General features: G+C 44.8%; 1 protein-coding gene across 4 annotated transcripts in view; it reads left to right on the forward strand.

Annotated features, from left to right (window-relative positions):
• PLXNC1 (plexin C1) overlaps positions 1 to 25,889 on the forward strand; it is a 158,246-nt gene that overhangs the window by 104,755 nt on the left and 27,602 nt on the right. For all 4 annotated transcript variants that reach the window (XM_086399070.1, XM_086399068.1, XM_086399067.1 and 1 more), the window contains exons 16-22: positions 299 to 400; positions 704 to 807; positions 4,134 to 4,172; positions 4,389 to 4,513; positions 5,492 to 5,690; positions 10,523 to 10,669; positions 24,141 to 24,318. In XM_086399070.1, the coding sequence (XP_086255196.1) occupies positions 299 to 400; positions 704 to 807; positions 4,134 to 4,172; positions 4,389 to 4,513; positions 5,492 to 5,690; positions 10,523 to 10,669; positions 24,141 to 24,318 (894 nt within the window). The remainder of the gene's footprint in view (positions 1 to 298; positions 401 to 703; positions 808 to 4,133; positions 4,173 to 4,388; positions 4,514 to 5,491; positions 5,691 to 10,522; positions 10,670 to 24,140; positions 24,319 to 25,889) is intronic.

Raw genomic sequence — 25,889 nt, forward strand, 5'->3', positions numbered from 1 at the left:
TGGCTTGTTTCATTACTTTTCAGCCAGCTGGAATCTTTGGTTACAAGCGAAGGTTATTTGATTTAGTTTTTACTTTGAAGATGAGTAGTTTTTTTTTTTTTTTAATTTTTCTGTTACATGTGAGCATCTTCCTCTCTAATGTGACCCCTCACTGGGAATTTTTCTTCTGAGAGATTCTGCCTCTTCCATGCTAGTCTTTCTGTCTTTCCCTCTGTTACAAGGACTGTAAAAGTTGGTTCTGTTTTTCCCTTTCTGTGTTTTAACCCGTCAATCTCTTGCTGGATCTCTATCTCTGCAGTGGCCGTGGGGGTGACCAGGCACAAATCGAAGGAGCTGAGCCGCAAACAGAGCCAACAATTGGAGCTCCTCGAGAGCGAGCTCCGGAAAGAGATACGTGATGGTAGGCTCCAAAGTTGTATTTGTAGAAAAACAAGGCTTTTTTATTGTCTTTTTTTTTTTTTTTACCCTTAAATGGAACCAGCCACGTTAATGAGAACCATTTGTATGATCGAAGACAACTGAACAGCAGGGTCTAGGCCTGGCTTTGTATTTTATTTCAGTTTCTTCGCAGCCAACCAAGTAATTATCTATTGTTTCTTCTTTAATGAAAAGCAAGGTCATATTCTGTGTTAGACAAAACAGCAGAAGATCTTATCCGTTGTTGGTTGAGTTAAAATATTGCTCTTGGGATTCTGTTTTGCAGGCTTTGCTGAGCTGCAGATGGATAAATTGGATGTGGTTGATAGTTTTGGAACTGTTCCCTTCCTTGACTACAAACATTTTGCTCTGAGAACTTTCTTCCCCGAGGTAAAAGAGCATTGATCATCTTCCTAAGGTTGAGACTTGAATAATAATGAAGGTGCTTGTTGCTGTTGTCAAAAAAACTGGTGTTTGCTTCCAAGGCAGCTGCAGATAATGTGCTTGGTACAGAATAATGGCTTAAATCTGAGCAGAGCGGGGAGGAGGAGAACTATTAATTGGATTGATGAGGGTAGAAAACAGTGATGGGTCACTGGCAATTACTCTTTGTCCAGTAACAAAACCTAGGAGGGACACGAGTTCAGAGTGATGATTTTTGCTTTATTTTACTACCAGTTTAGAACTGAATTTGTAGCTTGGGAAGTGAGCTAGTTTGTTTAAAAATCAATAAATTGTGGGCTGGCCAATTTGTTGTGTTTATCTGCATGACTTCCATTGCAGCCACTAGATTATTCACCATTACTTCGCAATTGGAGGTGGAAAGTGCTATTGGCCGAGAGGGAGGAACCTAGACATGCGTAGGATTTGAGTTAATAGCAGCCATTTTTAGCAGTGTAGAGTTTTACGGTTCTCTTCAGCAGTTATTCTCCAGCTGATCCATCGGTGTCACCCTCATTTAGCAGAAATAGCTGCATGAGATGATTAATTGATTTGTTCTAGGACTCCGAGGAATAGTCTACTTAAGCCTTTGGGTTTTTGGCCTCGCATTCTCACACCTCCATCTTCTCACCCACTCGCATAGCCTTCCTCATTCACCCTCCTAAGTCTTTGGCAACGTACGCTCATCCCCCTACCATCGCCTGCACATCCTGATACCCCAGTTCTTCCATATTGCCCTTCGCTCGTCCAGAACTGGGACCACATTGAGGCTCAGCCTCTGGAACACATCAACACCAATTATCAGATTTAAACCTAGATTCCTAAGCAAAGCCAGAAATCTCTCCAGGCCAAAAGAGAGATTGGGCCTATATTACTTTACCAGCAACTTCTCAGCTTCATTTGGCCAGAGGCCTAGCGTTCAGAAACCCAGACATGGGCAGTAAGCAATTTTCAGTTTCTCAATCATTCTAGAAGCAGACACTATGATATGTGATGCTGTGTCTGGAGGTTGGGGTACCTCTATAAAACACCTACCATATATATATATATTTTATTTACTTATTTATTTTTGGTCCAAGCCTTAGTGTAGTAAATCAAGGAGGCTAGAAATAAGACCTTAACTTTTTGCACTTGTATATTTTTTTTAAGTTATCCTCCAAGAATATCAGGCACCGAGACTTACCATTTGGCACTCCTCCATTTCCACGGCAGAACACTGCCTGGGGAGGGGAGTTGAATTCCCTGAGTCAGGATGACTGTGCCTGGCCTCAGCAAAGGTTGCGCCGTGAGTCCTATTTCCCAGCTATCTGAGATCCCCATTAAGAATTTAATAGCAGTAAACTAAGAGAGTTCTACCATCTACAGGAGTATTGTGTGGGCTTTTATAGTTCAGGATTGCCCTTGAGTGCTGGAGAGAGTGATCTGTGGCCTGCAAAAAAAAGTCTTCCTGTCTTCTAAATTCAGTAATCAAGAGCAAGATTGCGTTGAGGAATGTAAAAGAACACTGTTGTGAGTGTTTAAAAAAAAAAAATCCCAGACACAATGCTGTATTATCTTAAAAGAGAGACATTTGCAAGAAGGCAAAATGATCTAAATCAGGGTTGTGTAGCATCTCAACCTGGGAAGACACAGGAAAAGCAAGCATACATTTGTTAGAACCCCGTTGTGAAGACCTGAGTTAAAATTGAATTGATAATAATTAAGAGAAGATGTGAGAACAGGGGAAGGTATTCCATGACAACACCAGATGAAATGCATTCTAGACTTAGAAGTCCCGGTGATGAATAGATCCTTCACTGATAAATCTGGACCACATCCTCTAGGCCTGAAGCTGGGAAGTGGGGAGAGAACTTGAGTGATGAATACCTACTCAATAACAACAGGCAAAACCCGGAGGAAATGGTACCTTCTCAGAGACCAAGGCATTACCAACTCGTAGTTTTTTGCCCTGCTAGTTCGGTTTTTTTGGATGTAAAAGCCTGGCTTTAAATTTTATTGGCAACTTTGTTTTGCTGAAAATAGAAGACATAAGGGTAAGCAGAGCATCTAACCACTTGGAGGAGAGGAATTTGAATGAAAGAAGGAAGGAGCCTTTGAACCCAGGGAGCCAGAGCAGTATTTCCCTATTTGACGTCAAGAATTAATCTGTTTAAATTGCCTATTGACATAAGGTTGGTTCAGCAGAAAAATATTAGGAACTAGAAAATGCAAACCTGGGGTCTGATTTTTCTGCTTATTACTAGTGGAGAGTATAACCAAAATAGTCTGAGATCTTCTGCTTGGGCTAACAAATTTGAAAATATAAGGCAAAAATTCTCTACAGAAGAAATTCACTTTAAATAACTTATGGTTTCAATGATTACCAAAACATTTAAAAATAACAGAATGTTTAAATTTATATTTTCATCCCATTGACTCAGTGTTACACGTCATGCTTTTTAAATTTTAATCATTTAATTCCAATATGATTTATGATACATTGATGGAAACTCAAATTTCAAAGTTTATATTCAGGGGCTACAGAGCATAAGACTTTAAAATATTTTTAGAAACCAGCAGGGCAATGGCATTGTGGTTTAGTTTGCTGTTAGTGATTAAAAAAAAAAACCAGTAATGACAGCTGATGTGAAAACCTTACTGTGCACTCGTTTATTTTATTTTCACACCTAACCCAGGAGGTGGGAGTCATTATTGTTTCCGTTTTGCAGATAAAGAAAGTCAGGTTCAGACAAGTTAAATGACTTGTCCAAAGTCACGTGACCAGCAGGTGATAAAACCAGAACTGGAACCCAAGTCGTTTGACTCCAGATTCTAACTTGTAGCCACCCCTCTCCATTCAGTCTTGAATAACATTGTGTATTGAGACAGTAAATACTTCTAAGCGAAGACTTGCATAAACTGACCAAATACAACTCAGTATTTATCCTTAGAAGGTAAATTGCTTGAGGAGTGGTCTGTATATTTGCATAATCTTTTCACCACCACTTCTTTAACTTTGGAACCAATTCTTTTAAATGCCTTCATCTGTCAAAAAATGGGACTGATGCAAAGATAATTATTCTTGGAGGCCTTCAGAAGTCACTGGTGTTTCTTGAGAGCTGAATATTTATTTATTTATTATGTAGAGAATATGCAGTGAGCATAAACCCAGGGGCTCTTCAGATTAGCAAATAGTGTCTCTACTTGATTAAAATGAACTCAGGTATTATAACAAAAAAAACACTCTTCATTTCTCTTGGATGTTATGAATAATAAAAGTGTCTCCTTCCTCTCAGTCAGGTGGCTTCACCCACATCTTCACTGAAGATATGCATGTAAGTCTATAAGTTTTCATTTTTAGCCCATGACTGCCTGCCTTTCATAGTGCTGTCATCACATCATCATCATCTCCATTATTATTTAGAATTGTTATTGTGGGCATTTGGGGATCACAAATTTGATATTAATAATTCATTGTCTTGAAACCCCATTGTGGATCCACTTTCTAACTTTTAGTTTATTTATTTATATTGTATTATATATTTTTTCAGAACAGAGATGCCAGCGACAAGAATGAAAGTCTCACAGCTTTGGATGCCCTAATTTGTAATAAAAGTTTCCTTGTTACTGTTATCCACACTCTTGAAAAGCAGAAGAACTTTTCAGTGAAGGACAGGTACCTGTCAATTTGTTTATATTTTGAAAGTGATTAAGTAGAGAGAATAAAACCTGCGCCTCTTATTTTCTTTCCAAACTACAGCCTCGACTTGGTGTCTGAGAACCCGCATCTCCCCAAAGGTTGGGTGTTTGGGTGGCCGTGCAGTCTTAGTGTCTCCATTGCAGATCACAGTGCCCTAACACAAGTTCTATTTTGAAGAAACACACACATGTGACCCCCCCCCAAAAAAAAGCACCCTAAAAAACCCCAACACCAAGAAAGAAACATGAATCCTGAGTCTCAAAAGCAGAAGTGCTGTTTTCTATTTTTAAAACACTCTGAAAATTCAGGGAAGACATTCACTTCTTGTTACCGCTCTAGTTTGAAGTTTTAGAGCTGAAAACATATAAAATGACCTGAAGTTAACATTGATATGTGGTTTTTATGGATTGAAGGCTAAGGCAGTTGAAACCTAGATGTTTAAAAAAAGCACCCACAGGGAAGCATCCCGTTAACACCCCATTGCAGGGCCCCTCATGTTTCCTTGGAGATGGCTATCAACACCAACCAAGCCACAGATGCTGGTTAACCCTCATTAACCAAGGCTCTGGTTTTTTCTGGGTTTTTTTTAATGTGCTTTTTTTCCATCATCTGTGTATCTTCTTTTTTTTTTCTTGAGATTATAATTGACATACAGCTCTGTAGAGGTTTTAGGTGTACATCATGATCACCACAATCTTATCTCTCTTTCTGAGTCTGAGTCTTTTTTTTAATATGCCATATTTAAGTGAACTCATACAGTATTTTTCTTTCTCTATTTCGTTTCACGTGACACCCTCGAGATCCATCCATGTTATTGCAAATGGCAGGATTTCCTTCTTTTTATGGCTGAATATTATTCCATTGTATACAGGCACCACATCTTCCGTATCCATTCATCTGTTGATGGACACTTCCATGTCTTGGCTTTGTAACCAAGGCTCTGTTTTTACGCAGGTGTCTGTTTGCTTCCTTCTTAACCATTGCCCTGCAAACCAAGCTGGTCTACCTAACCAGCATCCTGGAGGTGCTGACCAGGGACTTGATGGAGCAGTGCAGTAACATGCAGCCTAAACTCATGCTAAGACGCACAGAGTCCGTGGTAGAGAAACTCCTCACAAACTGGATGTCTGTCTGCCTTTCTGGTTTCCTGCGGGTAAGTGTCGCATCCCTCGGCAGTGTCCAAAGACGATAAGCAGTTATTTTCAGCAGATGCTAACGTCTTTGCCAGGATAAGTCCTGCGTACTCCATGGTGTCCGTATTTAACTTCTTTTAGTCTTGGTCCTTATCAGGGGCACATGAAGGGAAAGAGAAAATTTGCTTTTGCTCTGACTGACCTGTGCAAGTGTAATTCATTTAGAATTTCCTCAGGTAAGACTTCTCTCTTCTTAAAAATTGTATTAAGAGATACAATCAATGTGAGGCCTACCCTTCTCACAGATTTTTAAGTGTTCAAAAGTGTTATCTATTGGCACGATGTGGTACAATGGATTTCTAGAACTTACCTTATGTAACTGAGACTTTATACCTATTGGCTTTTGCATCCATCTTCACATGGTTAATTAACACATGCTGGAAAAGATGGCTGGATGGCATCACTGACTCGATGGACATGAGTTTGACTGAACTCTGGGAGTTGGTGATGGACAGGGAGGCCTGGCGTGCTGCAATTCATGGGGTCGCAAAGAGTCAGACATGACTGAGTGACTATTGAACTAACTGAGTGGAGAGAACATTCCTTCCTTTTTTTTTTCTTATGCTTGTGCTGTGTGGCATATGGGATCTTAATTCCCCAATCAGGGATCGAACCCATGCCCCCTGTACTGGAAATGCAGTCTTAAATACTGGACTGCCAGGGAAATCCCCATATTTCAAATACTGATGAAAACGCTCTTTTCAGAGCCTCTGAAGCATCTGCAAAATTGCTGTTTACCTACCACTACACTCGCTGTGAGCTAATGACATTCAATCCCAAGTGGTCATCTCATGTGAAAGCAAGTCTCCAAAGAGCTCCCCGCCCCTTGAGTTCACTTTGTGAGAGTTACTACGTGAATATGGTTATAATCTATTCGAATCTTGAAATTCTTATGTGAGCTTTTCACAGATGCCATGGGTAAGAGGGAGTGCTCTGGAGCCTGCTGCCTAGTCTGAATCTAGACTCTACCACTTACTACAGGCCCCAAGCAAGTTTTTTGACCAGCCTGAGCCTTGGGTTTATAACCTGTAGAATGGAAGAATGTTTTAGGGCTGTTCTGAAGCACAAATGAAAAAATGTATGCATTTGCTTGGCACTGAGTAAGCACTCCATAAATTGTGCCCATTATTATGATGAAATATTAATAGGAAGAGAAGTGTGTTCTGTTGAACCCAGTCTCCATTCAACCCTCTGAGGTCCCTGGTGCAGAAGGTTCTTATCCTTCTTTAATTTTACCAGCCATCCAGATTCCAGCAAAACTGCATAATTGTGTATTTGTAGCTGGTTCCGAAATCTAATTAAAGTTTGAATAAGATACACTGCTATGCCACAGGTTTTAACAGTGCTACTTAAGTTTAGATCCCAAAAGCAGTGCCTTAAATAGGCTATGCTTAGAGTTTAATGCAATCTTACAAGTAGAGGCACAACATTTTTTTTTTCTTTATCAACCCTTTTCTCTCCCAAGGCAATACCCATTTATTAAGATTAATGAAATCTGCCTTCTTTTCTGTTTACTTGGTATAAATCATCATATGCTTTGGGGAGATGTGGAGCGGTTATTTCTGGGGTGAATATTTTTGGCTCCCTAGCTTCAGCCACAGCTGCTTTGAAAGAGGTAGCAGGGGCCTCACCTAGTTCCTGGGTCTTGGTCTCAAAAGGCACCCCCTGCCCCACCACTCGCTAGTGCCACTGACTCAGAAACTCAAGGCGAGGTCTGGCTGGCCCGGTTTCCAGGCTCCTGCAGGTGATCCCATCGCCCTGCCTTTGAGAATGTGGGAGAGGGAAGCAGAAGGAGCACTGGCCTGGGAGTCTTGGCTAGACATTCATCTCAGCCCCAGCTCGCTTGTGGCTCTGGCATGGCCCTTTCCATCTGGGCATCTTCCCACTGAAGGAGGGGCCTGGCCATTTGTTTTGAACTCCTTTCCAGTTCTTTTTTCTGGGACCTCGCGATTCTTATTCTGAGCCCTGGAGGCCTAGTCAGAGCCTCGTCCTTACTGCTCTTGGGTATTAAAAAGGTCAGGACTCCCCGAAGTCTGGGCTGTGAGCCCAAATGGCCCTTCTGAGCAGAGGATTCTGCATCAGGATTTTACAGTGCTGATTCACGGGTGTCTTGAGCACTTGGGATAGGGAGGGGGCAGCGTGCTCCCTGGGGAGGAAGTGGCATTCAGCCACTTGGGTGATACTTTCATTTTCAGGGGAACAATTCCCTCTGGCGTGAAGGGCCTGATTTCTCCCTCCACGTGCCCAAGGGGCACAGGGCTCTGATGGCCTAGTCCTCCTGCCCTCCCTACCTCCCCATCCCACCCCAAACATTTGCCTGGGTGCCATGAATTCTGTGACCTCCGGGTAACTTCCTCCTCTGTGCCTCTAAGGCCGTGTGGGTCAAGTAATAATAATAACTGCCATTTATTGAACGTTCTGGCCACTATGCTAAGAGCTTTGCTTCCTTTTTCTCATTGAATCCCATGAGGTGAGGACCTTTATGACTATTTTGCATTCCGGAGAGGTGGGGTGCACAGAAAAGACGAGACTTTTCTGCGCACAGATCCCACAACGCTGTAGCAGCACCAGAGAGCTCTTAGCCACCCTGCTTACTGCTTCCACAAGGGGGAGGCTACCTTCTTCCAGGCTTAGGAAAGGATTCAGGGTGGGGTGGGGTGGGGTAGGGGTGGGATGGTGAATGAGACCACAGGTGCAAAAGCCTCAAGCTCAGCTATGGTCAGAGAGTCTGGTCTCATGAAGGAAAGGACGGTGAAAAGGCCAACCTTAATTCCCTGTCAGTTCCATAAAGGGAGCTCTGAAGGCCGGCTCCCCAGGAGCTGTGTGCATCCTGGTCTGAGTAGGTTCTAACACAACTTAGAACTTGTGTTCAGTGGTGACAAAGAAACCTCATGGCCTCGTGTTTTCCTACGCTGGCCATGCATCAGAATCTGCAGAAGGTGTTAAAACTACCAACGCTCAGACCTTTTTTCCAGAGATCCCACATCTAAAGTAGAATCCAGACATCTGAGTTATTTTTATAACCGCCCCAAGGGATTCTGGTGATGATTTTCCAGGTTTCGAACCACAGGTGTGGGTAACAGTGCCATATGAGATGTTACTTATCTGAGTCTAGCTGCAGTCTTCCGGAGAATTCTGACTACAGGGCCACTGAGTCTGGAGCTGTCGCTCTGCACAGCCCAGAGGAGCCCACTGGCCCCCGAACGCCAACCTCTACAGAAGCCTCCAGCCCCCTCCCAAGGGCGCTTATCCCCATCTCTGATGTGGGCTAGGAGCAAAGAGAAGTGAGGTTCTAGGTTTGCGGTCAGGACATTACCTAAGAGGGTGGAGGGAGAGAGAAGAGAGCCATGTGGTTGTGAACCTCTAAATAAAGGAAGTTTCTTGTGAGAATTGAAATGTCGTGTTCTAGTCCCAGTGTTCTCCCCACCTGGGAACTTTTTGAACATTCCAGCCCTGTCCTACAGTAAGGAAGCGACTAGAGGCTATGTCAGCAGGGGAGAGGGAAGTGGTGCCGGGGCCCAGGGGCGGGTGGGGCGGCACAGGAGAGACAGGAAGCCAGGGACGGCGGAGGGATGTGCCCCTGTCGTCAATGTAGAGGATGGTATGCGGGCCAGTGGGGTGGGATCCCAAGAGACCTCAGAGATGTCTTGGTTTACCTGTTCAAGGGAAAGCAGGTGAGAGATTTGGTGAAATCTTCCTTTCCAGGCCAGATGCATTGGCTGTGAAGCTTGACTTTGTAAACTGGGGCTTCAAGCCCTAGTCACGTGGTTGGCTGCTCATCATCACCCAGGCAGTCTGACTTCCTGGTTGTGGCCCTAATTCTTTCCTCCCCCTCAAATTCAGTTTAATGATATCCTTTTGATCACGGATGGCTTCTTTACTTCGTTTATTTTCTACATGATAGTCAACCCAGGGCTACATGCCTTGGGAGGCTGCATGAGAGCACAGCACACAAGCCTCCCGCTTTGGGGCTGCTCTGAGTCCATTCAAGCACAAACTGGCTGCAGATTTGAAACATTTCTATAACAGCAAGGGCGGACACCTTTGATCCAGAAAAAAAAAAAAAAAAGTGCAAGAGGAAGTTATCAGAATGCTTAGGAAGATCCTTAGAGTAATGGAATCAGATCTGGCCCGGGAAGGAGGTGGGGTACCTCTGTGGTCTGTACTAGCACAGGTACCCAGGTGGGACCGTGAAGACTGGGTCCGGGAACCACTGGGGGCTGGCCTCCTCTTGGGCAGGAGAAGAGGCTGCAGATTGTGTAACTAAAGGCCACTTCCTTTATGAGAAGCTGTTAACACCAAAATTTCCTCCTAGATAAATTTATAAAATGTTCTTATGTTTATTCTAGTTACCAAGGCTAATCATCCTGCCATTTATTTTCAGTGTGCTTAAAAAAAAAACAACGGGGCAGTTAAATAGGAATGTAAACAAAGGTGAAACCTCTACGAACTGTTCTTAGGCCAACTGATGAGAGTTAGGCTGAAGTAGAGAAGCTTAGGCATAAAAGAGTGATCGGTCTGTGTACTTCATGCTGTTATCAACTGTAAATGCAGTGAGGGAAAGTGTGTGTTTGTGTGTGTGAACACATGTTTACTAGGGAGAGGAGGCAGCTTCCTGAGATTTGCTCCCAGTCCTAAGTAGAGCAGTATGTATTTTCTTGAGAGTTTCATGTTGATTGTTAGAAAACACTGCCTCCTGTCTCTTGTCCTGGTGCCATAAACTGAAACTTTAATTCTTTGGAAAGTATAGTGGATTCTGGCAAAAACTGTTACTTTTGCATCTTTTTCCAAGGAGACTGTTGGGGAGCCATTCTATTTGCTGGTGACAACTCTGAACCAGAAAATAAACAAGGGCCCCGTCGATGTAATCACTTGCAAAGCGCTGTACACCCTTAATGAGGACTGGCTGCTGTGGCAGGTTCCAGAATTCAGTACTGTGGTAAGTTTGCGATGAAGCTGGTGGGGTAGACAGTGTATGTGGGGGGTGGGGGGATAGTGTCACTTGAAATGATATCATTACTACTGTGAGAGGCCTCAGACTTTTAGTTAATTAAAAACAGTAGTTGATAAAATATTAACACGTGTTCACATAATAGATTTTAATTACTCTGATTGGGGAGAAAAGTATTATGATGATGCCTGAGGTACTCATCAATTTCCAAAGATTTTAATATCAGGATTGCTTATAGCCTTCAGCATCATCAAAGGAAATGCAAAGTACTCCCTATTCAGCATTTAGAATTGCAATCAGAATTTCTCAAACAACTCTGCCCTGGAAGACAATGTGTGAAGATGTATTTCAACCAAATTGAGGCCGTCTTATTTTAGAATGATAACGCAAGACAAATTCCACTGTGTTCCCCCTGCAACCTGACGCCCTTACTTTATTTTCATGGATTAGTTACAAATGTTTGGTGTCATGCACTTAATGTTCTGTGATCTCATAGATATTTTTAGAGGAATGCTGTAAATCATGACAGTAAGATGATTGCCTGGCTGCTGGAGGGTTTCACCCATTTAAGAACTTCCTTTTCTCCCATCCCCACTCCACCCACCCACCCTCTTCCCTTCCTTAAAGGAAAAGAGACTGATTTTTTTTTTTTTTTTTTGCACAGTCAGGAATTTTAGAGAGTCAAGCATGGCAAGTATCTCCAAAATCACTTTGGATTTTTCTGTGCTTTTCTGTTAATAGAGGCTTGGAAAAGAGATGGCTGTGTTTTGGCTTTGATCTTTGGCTTTGTGGAGATTCTGAGCTGCGCACAATCTCATGAGTGGGGAAGGAGGGAAAAAATTACAGTGGGGTTTTGGTATTTCTCAGTAAAAGGGCTGAGTCTCCTGTGGCTTCGCTTGGATGGTGAGCACTGCAGTGTCATCCTGGAAGAATCTATCCTTAATTGGATAGACTATGTTCTGGTTGTGTCCTCTGGTGGGATAATAGTCCCTCGGTAAGCTTTTTAGAGTTCTTGGTCATTGCCAGATGGAGCTCACCCTCCACTGAAGACACATGCTCAACTCCATCCATAAGGTGGGAGGCTGGGCAGAGAGTCACCAGTTCTGACTTCTGTCTTTACCCCCATCTATACCCGAAGGGTGCAGTGGTTCTCCAATGTTGGCATGCATCAGAGGCCCCTAGAGAGCTGATTAAACCCCAGAGTTTCTAATTCAGTAGGTCTGTGGGTGTGACCAGAGAACTTGACATTTCTCAAGAGCTTTCTGTAGCTACTGCAGTTACTGATAAGAGTGGTTACTAAGTGTAGACTCGAGAGCCAGGTGATTTGAATTCTGCCTCTGGATAGCTGTGTGGCTTTTGGCAAATTTGGAAACCTCTCTGTACCTCCACCTCTTCACATGTAAAATGAGGGTGGTGATCATGGTGCTTGCCTATCTCATGGGTGTCACAAGGATTAAGGGTTGATATTCTGGGCTTCTTGGGCTTCTCTGGTGGCTCAGATGGTAAAGAATCTGCCTGCAATACAGGAGACCTGGGTTCGATCCCTGGGTGGGAAAGATCCCCTGGACAAGGGAATGGCTACCCTCTCCAGTATCTTGCCTGGAGAATTCCACGGACAGAGGAGCCTGGAGGGCTACAGTCCATGGAGTCTCAAAGAGTTGGACAAGACTGAGCAACTAACACACACACTGTCCACATGAACAAAGCACTTAGACCATTGCTGGACACATGAGTGCCCTGTAAAGAGTTATTAAATTTAATTCAAATCTCCTCAGGCACATGTTAGAAATGCTGATCCAGACACACCCTTACCTGGGCCTTCCCTCGGGACTAACTACATTGGACTCTCTGGGGATGGAGCTCAGGGCACAGATAGATGTCTTAAATGCTCCAGGTAATCCTGACATGCATCCTGCAGGAAGAACCCCACTGGTATGTCGGGAGAATGAAGGATGAACTTGCATCAGGGCCCATTGACTCTCCTTTCACTGATTCAGGGTTTCGTCTTCAGACCCAGGGCCTGGGTCCTAACCCTGAAGATGTTCATGCTTTTACTTTGAAACATTTCAGGAGCTCCACAGGTTCCCAAAGAGAAATATTTACAAGTGAATCTAGGTCAGGGGAAGCCAGCAGGGTCTCACTTTCATGAAAACACGAACCCCCTGGCAGGAAAGAGAGGAGAGGAGAAGATGGAACTGGGAGTGGGGAGGATTCAATGCCTGGAGCAACTTTCAAGGCCCGAGTCCTTTCTGATGCTTTACATCTGAACACTTTTTCCCCTTTCATTTTGAAACGTTATTTATTTCACAGTCAATTAAGACCATGTGTTTCTGATTTGTTAACACTCAACTCATCATCAAAATGTTTCTTGATGTTGAAATTTGTGTTGACTCTTGGATTCTTTTTTCCTCTGTAGCCCCTGGGGAAAAGGTTGATGGAAAATTATGCTTTCAGAAATCCACATAAATCTTTCTTTTTGAATACGGATTTGCCTGTAGATAGCATTGAGACTGAGGAAGGGGCATGCCTCTTGTTTCTAGGGCCCTTGACTTTAAACGTGATTTTTAATACCTTTTATTGGACCTGCCCCAAACCTCTTTCATGGTGAATGGTTATACTAGGAGCTCCAGGGAGGCTTGATCCGGTCTGTGCTTGTGTGACAAAGTGTTAGCAGAAGGTCAATATAAAAAATTTAAGGGTTTTTATTTCCTTTCAGGCAAGTCCCCTCAGCCTTAACCATCATCTTTTACATTTTCTTCCTTCCTCTCTCCTCCTCCCGCCCCCTCTTTCTCGCTTTACCCTCACTTCCCCAGGCCTCAACATACACCCAGAGGTTTGAAGTCTTGATTTTCTAAATTTGCCTGAGGTGGTTTATGTAATTGAAAACCAAGGTGTGGTGAACAAACCCGATTGTGTGTGTGTCTGTGTGGTGTACATTTTTTCAAAGAAAGAAAAGTCAGAGGAAAAAAATGAAGAGCAGCCACCAGAATGGTTTGAAATGACAGAGGTTGGTGCCATGTCAGGGGCACATTTAAAAAGAGGGCCCCAAGCTCCTGTTTGGCTAAATGTTCAAAAACACGGCTCCTCATCCAACAGCCCAGAAGTTAGGTTTGACACCTCTAAAGGTTAGAATGTGTTCTTCCTGATGTGTGGAGTGTTTTCTAGAACATTAAAGACATCCTACCAATTGCTTATACGTGAAATCATTATAGTAACACATGGGCTCCAAGAAGTAATTCTTTGTTTGCCGTGCCCTGGGAGGAAAACTCCTCTGACTTTCTTAGATGTAAGCAAAGGCCCATAAAGTCACTTCCTCTAGGACCAGAAGAAACCCACTCTCCTCTACCAGGGGACCGCAGACTGGTGTTCAATGAGGCAGACTGCCATAACGTTCTCAAGCTCCTGGATGGAAGAATCAGGGGAGCACACGTACCGCTCCCCCCACCACACACACATATGACTTGAACATCCAGGCATTCCAAGTTGACAGCTAGACGAGGAATAAAGCCTGCTGCTCTGTGGTTTTACCTCCTTTAGGCACGTTTGAGGTTGCGGCTGGAGCCTCTCGGGCCCTCCCTCAAGGCGGTGTGTGTCTAGAGAGTGATTTTGGAGCAGATCGCCTGAAACTTCTGAGGAGTGAGTGAAGGTTGGGGATTTCAGTTCCGGGAAAGTGGACCACGTGGGAGAAAGGACATTTGCTTCACTTTTAGGAGGAGATGAGAAAACCCAATAACTCGTAGCAAGCATGCTGAATTAGCAAGAGGAGCTTGACTTACAATCAAAGTTCAGCGAGAAATGGTTTTTTGAACTCTTAAAGCCAGGAAATGAGCCTGCCAGTCGGCTGTATCTAAGAGATAGCATCTTGGCGCCCTGGGAAACGCTGTTCTGACAAACATATTATTGCTCTCATTCTCATATCTATGAGAAAGTCTTTAAGATTATTAGAAAATCTTGAAAAAGCACAGATACTTACCTTCAGAAATCTTAATGCTGCTGCTATGATTTATTGTAGGTTTCTGCCAGCCCACACCAGCCCTTTCTCCACAACAGTCACCATGTTGGGGACAGTCATGTTTCATAAACTATTTCGTCTCTGATACAGCTCTAACTATCTCTAGCAAGAGTTGCTCATTGACAAGCTTCCTTCAACACAGTGGCTTTGCCCCCCATGCCTCAGCTCCTTCTCTTCCGTTTAGTTTGTCCTTTCAGAAGATCCATTATCCCCATAATTAAACAACCCACTGTCCCGATTAAGTCATTCTCTGTTACTTCAATTACATCCCATTGTTCATTAAATCCTGATGTTTGCTCTTCAGCAATCTTGTTTTTCAATACGCCTAGCATTTGTGGCCAAACAGTAAAGTTAATTAACAGTTCTTAAGCTTTTTTCCCCCTTTTCTCTCTCCCATCGTGCAAATCATTTCCATTATGACTTGCAATAATACTGAAACCATTACTAACTCCATAGTTGCTGTTCTGAGCTTTCTGATCACAGAAGCAAAACCATTTTTTATAGTCATTTGAGGTTATGTCATCCTATTTGATGGCAGGCAGTGGAAAATGAAAAATTAACCTTAAATGAGTGCTTTAAATGACTTTCCTCTTCATACTCTTTGTTCTTACATCCATAGTCATGGGATTAGAAAATAATTTAGTTACCTAAATACAAAAGTACTTAATTTTCTTCTTTATGGCTCAAATGTGACTCTGTTACTTCATCATTAAGGATTCTTATTTATATTTGTACTCCTCAGAGGATGGTGACTTTTATAGGAAATCATAGTGGAGATAAAGACATTTTTTAGATTAGTCTTCTCTTGTATTGTTAAAGTCAACATTCTGTTTGATGTTATTGTTATCTAGAGCAGCAATCAGCAAACAAGAGCCTGTGAGCCAAATGTGGCCCTTCTGCTGATTGTTACAAATAAAGTTTTATTGGCACACAGCCATGCCCATTCAGTTACTTTGTCTGTGGTTGTTTTTTTCTGCTGCAATGGCAGAGTTGAGTAGTTACAGTTGAGAGGATACAGACCTCAAAGTCTTAAATGTTTACTGTCTGGCCTTTTACAGAAATGTTGCCAGCCTTTAATCTACAGCTTGACATAATAGAGGAAAAGAACTAAAATCCATCCTTCTCCCAAAAACCTTGGCCTGTTTCCTCTCCTTAGAGGGACACAGCAGTGGAAATGTTTCATCACTATCCACAAAGCTGTAATTTATGGGCGTTTTGCCAGAAAGACCAAAAACCTGTGAAACACATTAAACCTAAAATACTGGAATCAATCATTCTGGGCTAAATCAGACAGATTCTCACTTGATATTTGCATGAACAAGTGTTAGTAAATGCTAGCAAGTGTAGAAAAACTTGTGAGAGAAACTTAAATTTGAGGAAATTCTCTCCATTAATTTGTTTTTTTTCCCTTCAAAATGGAAAAGACCTTTCCTCCTCATTATTCTGTCAGGGGGTCAAATACCTTGACACAGGAAGCACTGGGCTCTCAGTCTTTGGTGGGGAAAGGAAAAGGAGGCTGGGGAGGGGACTTCGGGGTAAGCAAGAGCATCATTAGAGGGGGCAGCTGGTAGGATGTCCCCCGGCCAATGCCAGTTTGAGATAAACCTCAGATCAAAAACTTCTCTGAGACTTGCACGTCTAATTCTGCGCTCTCACTGCTCCTGCTGAACTTCTGGAAGTGGTTTTCTTCTAATTCAGTTTAGTATAAAAACCAGATTTTCTCTTGACCTTCATTTGGTTCTGCAGTGAAATTAGAAATGTATCTTATAGGTTTTATTTAATGAAAGCAATTATTGGCCTAAGACCTTTTACAGTAAAGTTGCTGGTTTGTAATAAATTCTTTTGAAATTGGTTTCTAAGTATAAGAAGGTATTCCAGAAAGGATGCAGCAACGTCCCTGCCATCATTAGCCAAGAATATGGCTGGTGAGGTCAAGAGGTAGATGGATCATTCTTTTCCCACCAAACTGTGGGGAAAGTGGGGGACAATGCCTCTCCCCGTGCTTGAATCCTCTCAGCCCTCTGCAGCCTTATTTTTTCTACCTCCCCAATACCTGAAACCACGAAGTTGGTTAAGGGCTGATGGGTAAAGCTGCTAACAAAGCAGCAGTATTATGTGTCTAGGTGCCATGATGCTCAGCTCAGAAGAGGTGGGGTTTGGAGTCTGACAGTCCTGGGTGTGACTCTGAGCTCAGCCACTTTACAAACTAGCTGTGTGACCTTGGGCAAGTCACCCAACCTCTCTAAACCTGTTTCCTCCTCTTTAAACAGGTAGATTATAAACCCTAGCCTTGTACATTTGTTAACGAGGTCAGGAAATAATATCTGTAAGATGTCTAGCCATCATGCCACAGAGCGTGTGCTTGTTGTTTATTTATTTTTATGTATTTATGGCTGTGCTGGGTCTTTGTTGCTGCACACAGCCTTTCTCTAGCTGCAGCAAGTGGGGGCTACTCTCTAAGTGGTGTGCCAGCTTCTCGTTGCAGTGGCTTCTCTTGTTGCGGAGCACAGGCTCCAGAGTGGGCTCAGGATCTGTGGCGCGTGGGCCACACGGCATGTGGGATCTTCCTGGACCAGGGATCGAACCTGTGTCCCATGCATTGGCAGGCAGATTCTTAACCACTGGACCACCAGGGAAGTCCTCATTATGTGTTGAAACACAAACTGCCCCCTCGCTATTCTTTCTGGTCGGTCATTTATTGATGATGGGTGATACAGGGAAGTTGATTAGCTGCATCCATTGTCATTAAACGTTTATGTTACTATTGAAAATGTTACCCATAACCCTATATGTGGACTTTTACAACCTGTAGCATGCAATATCTCACTGGACAGATGTGAACAGGAGACCACAGTGACATTCCTGCATAGCTAACTGGGGGTGCAGTCCTGCACACCCCAAGGGGCTGGACTGTGACCTGCAGTGAAGGACGGGATCCTTCCAGTCTGGTCCTTTCTCTGGGTTTGGTACCTGTGCCTTCCAAATCCCCTTGCTCTTCTGAGACCCCTTCTTGATAATAGCTAAGGCTTTGTTCCTGAATCCATGGTTCCTTGAGACCCAAGACACCTGTGGTTTAAGCCACAGGGGAATTTCTCTCTCACCCATGTGAAGTTCTGGGATGGGCAGGCCAGCTTTGGTGGGTGCCTCTGCTGGGACATCCTCGCAGACCCCAGCTCCTCTCTTGTTATCCTGAGGTCACCTCAGGACCTAAGGTGTTTGCTCCCCGCCAGCCTCCTTCCACAGTCCAACCAGCAGGACATGTGCTGAGCCACAGAAAAGTTGACAGATGGTCGCCAGCTGTCTTTTGAGGAAGTTTCCCAGGGGCTGCCACATAACACATCTGCTGAATCTCACTGACCTGAACTGAATCACATGGCCATACCCAGCTGCAACAGGGGCTGGGAAAGGTCATCTTTATTCTGGGTGAACATGGGGCTCCTAAAAGTGCTTGCCAGCGGGGCCCGAGCCACAGGCTGCTCCAGATTGAGTGGGTTCCCCGGGGTCCCATGCCAGGAGATCGAGTCTCCTCTTCTGTGTCCAACCTGTCTGCTCAGACAGCGTTTACTAAGAACCCCAGGCAGGTGGGGCCTTCCCTTCAGAGGTTTATCACCTTGCTGGCCGTTTGGCTCTGCAGTTAAGAGTGTGAATATGGCCTAGTTATGACCCTCAACAGCTCTGCAATCTTGGACACGTTTCTGACCCTCTCTGTCTCAGTTTCTTCATCCATTAAACAATGCTAATAATAGTGCCCATGATAGACAGCAGTTGTAAGGATTAAATGAGTTAGCAAAGCATACCTGACACGTGGTGAGTGTTCAGTCTGTGCTGGCTATTATTATTAGAAACCTAAACCGGTATTCTCGTCTTCAGACTTTGTTTCTATAAATAGTACAAGGCTTCTCCCTCACGTGGCAGATGGTAGTTTTGGAAAGGCAAGCATGGTTCTTCAAGCCTCTACCCGCCATTCTTCCCCCAGAGGAAGTGAGATTCTTTACCTAGACTTCTTGGTAAGCAAGATTGAAGCTTGCTGCACATCAGTCTGATTAGAGTTGAAGCCAAGAGTCTCCATAGTCTAGAGGCCTCCTTCTCTGCCATTGCACATGCAGTGCCTTTCCAGACCCAATTCAAATGCCCCTTCCTCCATGCAGCCTTCCTTGATTTCTCCCCCTTTGAAAACCCTCCTCCAAGGTAGAGATAATATCTCTCTAAACCTCTAAAGCACCCCACTGATGACTACTGTTTTCTATTGGCATTAGAATTCGTGTGTATATCCCACAGCTGTATCAGTCTTCAAGTACTTCCCAGGCAGGATCAGTGCTAGCTTCCATTTGTGATCATTTGCAATGCCCTGCACACAGTATGTGTCAAGTAGATGGGTGTCAATGAATGACTTTATAACCTCAGCATCAACAAAGTACGCTCTGTCAGGTTGGGTGCAGACAGATGTAAGTAAGAGAAAATATGACTAATAGTGTGTGAAATCCTAAAAGCATGGAGTTGCGTCTCAGAGCCGGAAATCTGGAGGTAAGCAGCCACAAGGCAGGTCCATGTACTCAGCAGTGTCAGGGCTCTGGGTCACTATCTCCATTGCTCTCTTGGCCCTTCCTCTTAGTGACTAAATAGCTGCCACAGCTCTAAGCACTGCTCTTCCCTTTTGCAGAAACCTTTTCCCTTAATGTCTCATTGGTCACAGCTGGGTTACATGACCAGTCCCTGGTGAATGAGGAGAAGAGTCACCATCAATTGTGTTTCTTAGCCTAGACTGGACCCACTGCGGTTGATACCTGGCTTTTGTCTGGCAAAGAAGGAAGAAAACGGCTGCGGACTGAATAGCCAACCATATCTATCGCCCCAGCTTTGTTGACACTTTCATAGCTAGAGTAATTCCTCTCAACAGAGGGACAGATTTCTGGAGAAGAGACCAGGTGCATTTTAGAGCACTTTGGCCTTTTGTACATCTTGAAAAATTAATTGCCACCCCATAGATTTGAACTGTGCTTGTTTTTCAAAACATTTTCATATTTTGAAAGGCAGGCTCAGCAAATGTTTAAGAACACGGAGCTCGAGTGCCTGCTTCTGCCTTATCCTCGCCAGGGGATCTTTTACAACGTACTTAACCTCTCTGTACCTCAGTTTCTCATCTGTAAAATGGGATAATAATAGAATCTATGTCATAGGGTTGTTTCTGAGATGAGTTTATATATACTAATACACATCATTTACCATGGTGCTTGGCACACAGGAAGTACTCCTGAATTTTCTATTATTGCATGTCTTGATTTAGTGATCCTGTCACTTCTTGGAGATAGGGGCAATGAGAATTTTGAGACTCAGGAAACCTGGAGGACTTGCCCACGCTCCCACAGCTAGGGAGCAGGAGAAGGGGATGATCCAGGTGGCCCGGCGCCAGTGCCATGGGCTCTCAGCCCTCCTGTCCTCTCTGCTTGGGTTCTCTGAACGCGTACTGAGAGTGGAAGAGTCATATCTGGTGGCTGAATATTGTTTCAAAAGTGTGGCTTTGGTTCTCAAGTATATTGTGGCTCATCTGAGAATGAGGACTGTGTCTTCAGGCGGCTGTCCCATCCTTTTTGGCAGCCCGGACCTGTTTCATGGAAGGCTGTTTTTCCACTGATCAGGAGCAGGGTGGGGCAGAGGGTGATTTGGGGATGGTTCAGGCACATCACATATATTGTGCACTTTACTGCTAGAATCTAATGCGGCCACTGATCTGACAGGAGGCGGAGCTCAGGCAGTAATGTGAGCGGCAGGGAGTGGCTGTAACTGCAGATGAAGCTTCACTAGCTCGCCCTCGGCTCACCTCCTGCCGTTCAGCCCGGTTCCTAACAGGCCACAACCAGTACTGGTCTGTTAACCCTGGGGTTGGGAACCCTGTGCTAAGATCTCTCCTAGCCCTGGCCCCTAATACTGTGCCTCTACGAAGGACTCTGGTATAGTGGGTTTTGAAAGGGAGATTCCATGGGGAGCCTTTTGTGATGAGAAGCAGAGGCCCAGCATGAGCTTTCTAAGCCGGGGGATCGGATTATGAGGAAGGGCCTGCTCTGAGGTCCCCCGGCTACACTTGCACATTCAGAAACTGCTGTTGGAGCACTAAGCGTTAGCAGCATAAAAAATGAACACAAATCAATTTGTCTCTGAATTTACTCTCTGAATTCCCCATGGACTCTATAAAATGCCATTTTACCTTTTTCCACCCATCTGACTGTGGAAGCAGTGGTGGATTTACATGATTTTACATCCAGTTAAGGGTTTTTTTTTTCCCCTTTTGGTTATGTTTTTAAGAAGAATGTTTATTGTCTATAAAGAGGTGTTTTTGTTGAAGACAATAGTGCCCTTTAGGTAGTCATAGGATGTTATTTCACAAATACTTATGAAACTGTTAAACAAGCTGGGATGGCTGGAGCTCTGATTAAAATAGGCTTTTCATTCGTCTTACCTTTGGAAGCTCCATGACATGGGTTTCACAACCACTGCTGCTCCTGGGGAGGAGACCAGCTGGAGAAACACAGGGAGACGTGGGCAATGCCACTCTGACAGGCTATACAGGGCAAGGCTGCCGTCTGCCCCTCCAGCCCCTCCAGGAACGCTGTGTGTGCGGGAAACGCAGCTTAGGTCTTTGGTCGTGGCCCAACTTAAGACAGATTCCTGGTGGTTCAGAGGACTCCTGGGCTGTAGGTGGGATGGGGAGGAGGAGGAGGAAGGGTCCCTGGGTGCAAGGGACTGAAGCTGAGGGGTTCAAGGTGCCACCTCAGACTCACTGTCTCCCTAGAGGCCGAGGCCTCTGTTTCCTCACTCAGAAAGTGGGGATAATAATAATGATAATACAGCACCCTTCTGCCCCAGGATACTGGGAAGATTAGAAGAAGCAGGTCTTGGAAGTGCGTTTGGCAGGGTGCCAGTGTGAAAGTGTTAGTCACTCAGTTGTGTCCGACTCTTTGTGACCCCATGGACTGTAACCCACCAGGTTCCTCTGTCCATGGGATTCTCCAGGCAAGAATGCTGAGGTGGGTTGTCATTCCCTTCTCCAGGGGATCTTCCCCACCCAGTGATTGAACCTGGCTCTCCTGCACTGCAGGCGTTTTCTTTAGCATCTGAGCCACCAGGGAAGCCCAGTAAATGTCACTAAAAAGGGAGGTGAGAAAAGGACTCTGGGCTTCCTTCTCGCCCTTTCTGCTGCTTCTCACCCGCCCAGCGGGTCGGAGGTCAGGGTCCTGCATCCCTGCCTGGTGAGTGGCTGACCCAGAACAGGAATACGCCCTGAGAACAGTCAAGGGGGCCACTCTCTGTCTCAGGAAAGGGAAGCTCTCACAGGCCAGACCGAGACCACCGCCTCACCTCAGTCTCCAGACAGCGTGTACTCAAGAGTTTCAGTCTCTCGGTGAGGACCTGACCAAGATTTACTCTTGCACAACTGTGAGCAGGGTTGTAGGGGGAGGATGTAAAGGCAGGAAACGTGCCTCTGAGCAACGCCCCCCACCCCCACCGGAGCTTTGGAAGTCCCCCCCCACCCCCACCTCCCTTCATCCGGGGTCTTTAAGTCCTACCTCCCAAGTCAGACACCATTCAAAGTGTGAGGTGATTAATTCAGTTCATCTTGGGAGCCCTGGGAGGAACTTATTGTTGTTGTTCCCACTTCGCAGGTGAGAAATCTGAGGTGCAGAGAGGTTACCCAGCTAGTTAGAGGTGAACTGGGCTTGAACCAGGAGTCTGACCCCGAGCGGATGTTCTGCCCCTTTCTCCTTCCAGGCAGCTTGCTCTTGACTCTGGTAGAGACCCTGACGGTGGAGTCAGGGTCCCAGCTGCTCAAGGCTGGCTGAGTCTCTGTTTCCATGTGAAGGCATACTGATACTAACAATAATCATAGTGATGACTTACATGAAATAATAATCTGCCTGTTACTTTTACTATTATCATCATCATTGAGCCTTTCCCAGCAGCCTAGCTAATGCCAAGCATTTGACTTGTATTATCTTTTTTTTAAAAAAAAATTTATTTGGTGACACTGGGTGTTAGTTGAGGCATGTGGGATCTAGTTCCCTGACCAGGGATTGAACCCTGGCCCCCTGCATTGGGAGTGTGGAGTTTTAGGCAATGAACCACCAGGGACGTCCTGAGTTACTTTATTTAATCCGATAACAACGCTAGGGGGTGAGTGCTATGCTTGTATAGTGTTCTTCCCTGGTAGCTCAGATGGTAAAGAATCCACCTACAATACAGGAGACTCCAGTTCGATCCCTGGGTTGGGAGGATCCCCTGGAGAAGGGAATGGAAACCCACTCCGGTATTCTTGCCTGGAGAATTCCATGGACAGAGGAGCCTGGTGGACTGTAGTCCATGGGGTCACAAAGACTTCCACTTCACTTCACTATTCTTACACCCATTTTAAAGTTGAATTAACCCTAAGGCTCCCCATTTGCCACATTAATTGTGTTTTCATTTTGTAAACATTTCCAGCAGCTAATCATTTTACATGCCCTCACTGTATCCAGGCTCAAAAACTAGAAGTAACTGCACATTGGCCACCACACCCAGGTCGTCTGGCTCCACGATTACCAGGGTGCCTTAGAATCTGAACTGTATGTTGTGCTGATTACAAAACACTCAGCACTTGCCTGAATCAGCTCCACTGAGAATCCCGAGTATGTAACTTTGTTGTTTTAGATCGGTTTATTCTTAGGCAAAGTAAACTTGAAATTGCTTTTAAGTTCCTTTTGAAATACTCCCTAGTTCTAAGTTTTCACACATTCACCAAGGCCTTACTTCTCCCATTAGGCTGATTCTGAGGTTTTGCTGCACGGGGAGAATGTTAACTGACAAAAACCATAAGTAATGGCGCTGAACTGTAAAGTAATTAATGCAGGAATAATAGCACAGAGTGGGGATCTCGGTGTGTTAATGAGAGCTCGGGAAACTGCCTGGCTGAAGCTGGTTGAAAGTGGAGGGGGAGAGGAACATAATCATAATCACTGCTGCGTATTAAAAAGTGACCTCTGGCGTGATCAATACAGAGACCTCATAACCTTTCCTGTCACCTGGAACTTTGCTTCTAAGATCTGTGGTCCTTTTAATAAAAAAGATAGTCCCCAGTCTACCCTCATCTACTGTGAAACTTTTCCAATATTTTTTTTTCTTTTTTGAAGATGAAATCACTATTTTTAGAATATTTATGTGTGTGTGTGTATTTTACCCTCAAATATATTTATTCAATGCTTGCTCTATGATGAGAGTTTTAACTTTCTGTTTTCCTTTCCATTATCCCTGAAAAGAATGGATTATGGAAAAAAGATTAAAGTGGGTATAATGTGATACGGTATTTGCTAATGTGCTATCAGAAGTATTAGTAGGACTTGCCAAGGTTTGTGTCTTTTATGAATGCCTTTCAGATTGCAATTATCTAATAGACTTGGAAACCTGTTTGTGTTCTTGCAGGCATTAACTGTCACCTTTGAAAAAATCCCAGAAAATGAGAGTGCAGATGTCTGTCGGAACATATCAGTCAATGTTCTTGATTGCGATACCATAGGTCAAGCCAAAGAAAAGATTTTCCAAGCATTCCTAAGCAAAAATGGCTCTCCTTATGGACTTCAGCTGAATGAAATAGGACTTGGTAAGGCAATACTATTTTGTCCCAATTCCCTGATAAGCATCCCTCCCACCTACCCTCCCTCCCACCGGGCCCCCAGCATGTAGCTGTGGCTCTGTTTGCTGAAGCTTACTAGCCTGGAATGTTCCCAGAGGGCATGTCTAGGGACCCAGAGATTGCATTGTTCTCTCACAAGTATCATCCTACAAAACCAGGATCCTTCAAAGAAGCTTTCTTTTTTTTTAAAAAAAAATTATGTTTGTAAATCAGATTCATGAGATTGCTAACCCTGAGACCCAGTGAATTCACCTTGCATCAAGAAGTACAAAAGGTGTCAACCTCAGGCCTTCTGTATGTGTTGGGTTTCACGTTGGCATTTGATTTGTTTGTTGTGATCCCGAGTGTGTCATTAGTGGGTGGCTCAGACTCGGGGTGTGAACCCCAGCAGGCTAGAAAGGTCATCTTCCTCTCTGCTAATCGCATCCTGCATTACGCGTAGTGTCCGTCCTCCCCCACCACGAAGCAGCATCTGCTCTGAATTCATTTTCGGGCTCTATTGGTATACTGCAAAGGCGAGCATATGCGTGAGCGAGCTAACAGGGCTCCACTTCACTCAAATGTTCATCAACATTTTAAAGTTGAGCTCCACGCAGCCCTCCCAGGAGACTGTCGTGGGATTTTACAGCAGATAATGGGATAGGGAAAAAAGAGTCAAATCGCAGCGGTGACAGACGGCGTAACAAGGTTCATCTCTCCTGCACGTGCAGGTGTAGCCTCGACTAAGCAGGCAATTAAATTCATCCCATCCGGCCCTCCAAGGCAGACCCCCTGCGAAAGGGCCATTGAGAGAAACCTGGGGGCGGGGTCTGGCCCCATGAGTGAAACCACACAAATGTATAGCAGTTCCAAAGCCTGGCTTCAAGGGAAGCGAGGCCACTAAAGCACTCTCATCCACCTGTCTTCTGCTTCCTTCTGTTGGCTGGACTGGGGGCCCTTCAAGACCATGTGAGCTCATTTGGTTGGAGGCGGGGTCAAAGGGCAGCTCCAGTCAGGCAACCATGACATAACCCAGGACCATCAGCTTCCTGGACCTGCGCCTGCATCTTTGAGTGTCACTCTGACTACAAAGGCCCTTGGAGCCAAGGCCCATGGGGAAATGGCCCTGTGGCCTCAGTCCTGGCGCTGTCAGGTCCATAGGACCATCCTCACACCATTTAGGGTTTCTGCCCATCGGGTGTTCCTGGCCTCTGATGTGGGGGGTGGGACAGGGAGCAGGACAAGCCCCCTAGGAGCTTCCCGTTATAGTCCGATGGCAAATGGCTTCTGCGTGTCTCATCATTTTCCAAACTAGCTCCTTGGCTAGCCTCAGAAAACTAAGGCATAGCCTTAGGTACCTGCCATAAATTGTATTAAAATCTGATACCAGAAGCAGCTGTGTGGAGACCTCTCAGAGCAGAGACTCACACAGGCAGATGCCCAGAGGGGCAGGAGGCATCATAAGTAAGGGGTGTCGGCCTACCAGGGATAATGGGAACTGGTGGGACCCAACTTAATTGGTGAAAGCCACCAGCCAGGTAGGGGGGCAGTGTGATCAG

This window comes from Bos grunniens, chromosome 5, assembly GCF_055505025.1.
Source record: "Bos grunniens cultivar Pamir isolate PY7600 chromosome 5, Bosgru_T2T1.0, whole genome shotgun sequence".
In the NCBI taxonomy this organism is placed as follows: Eukaryota; Metazoa; Chordata; class Mammalia; order Artiodactyla; family Bovidae; genus Bos; species Bos grunniens.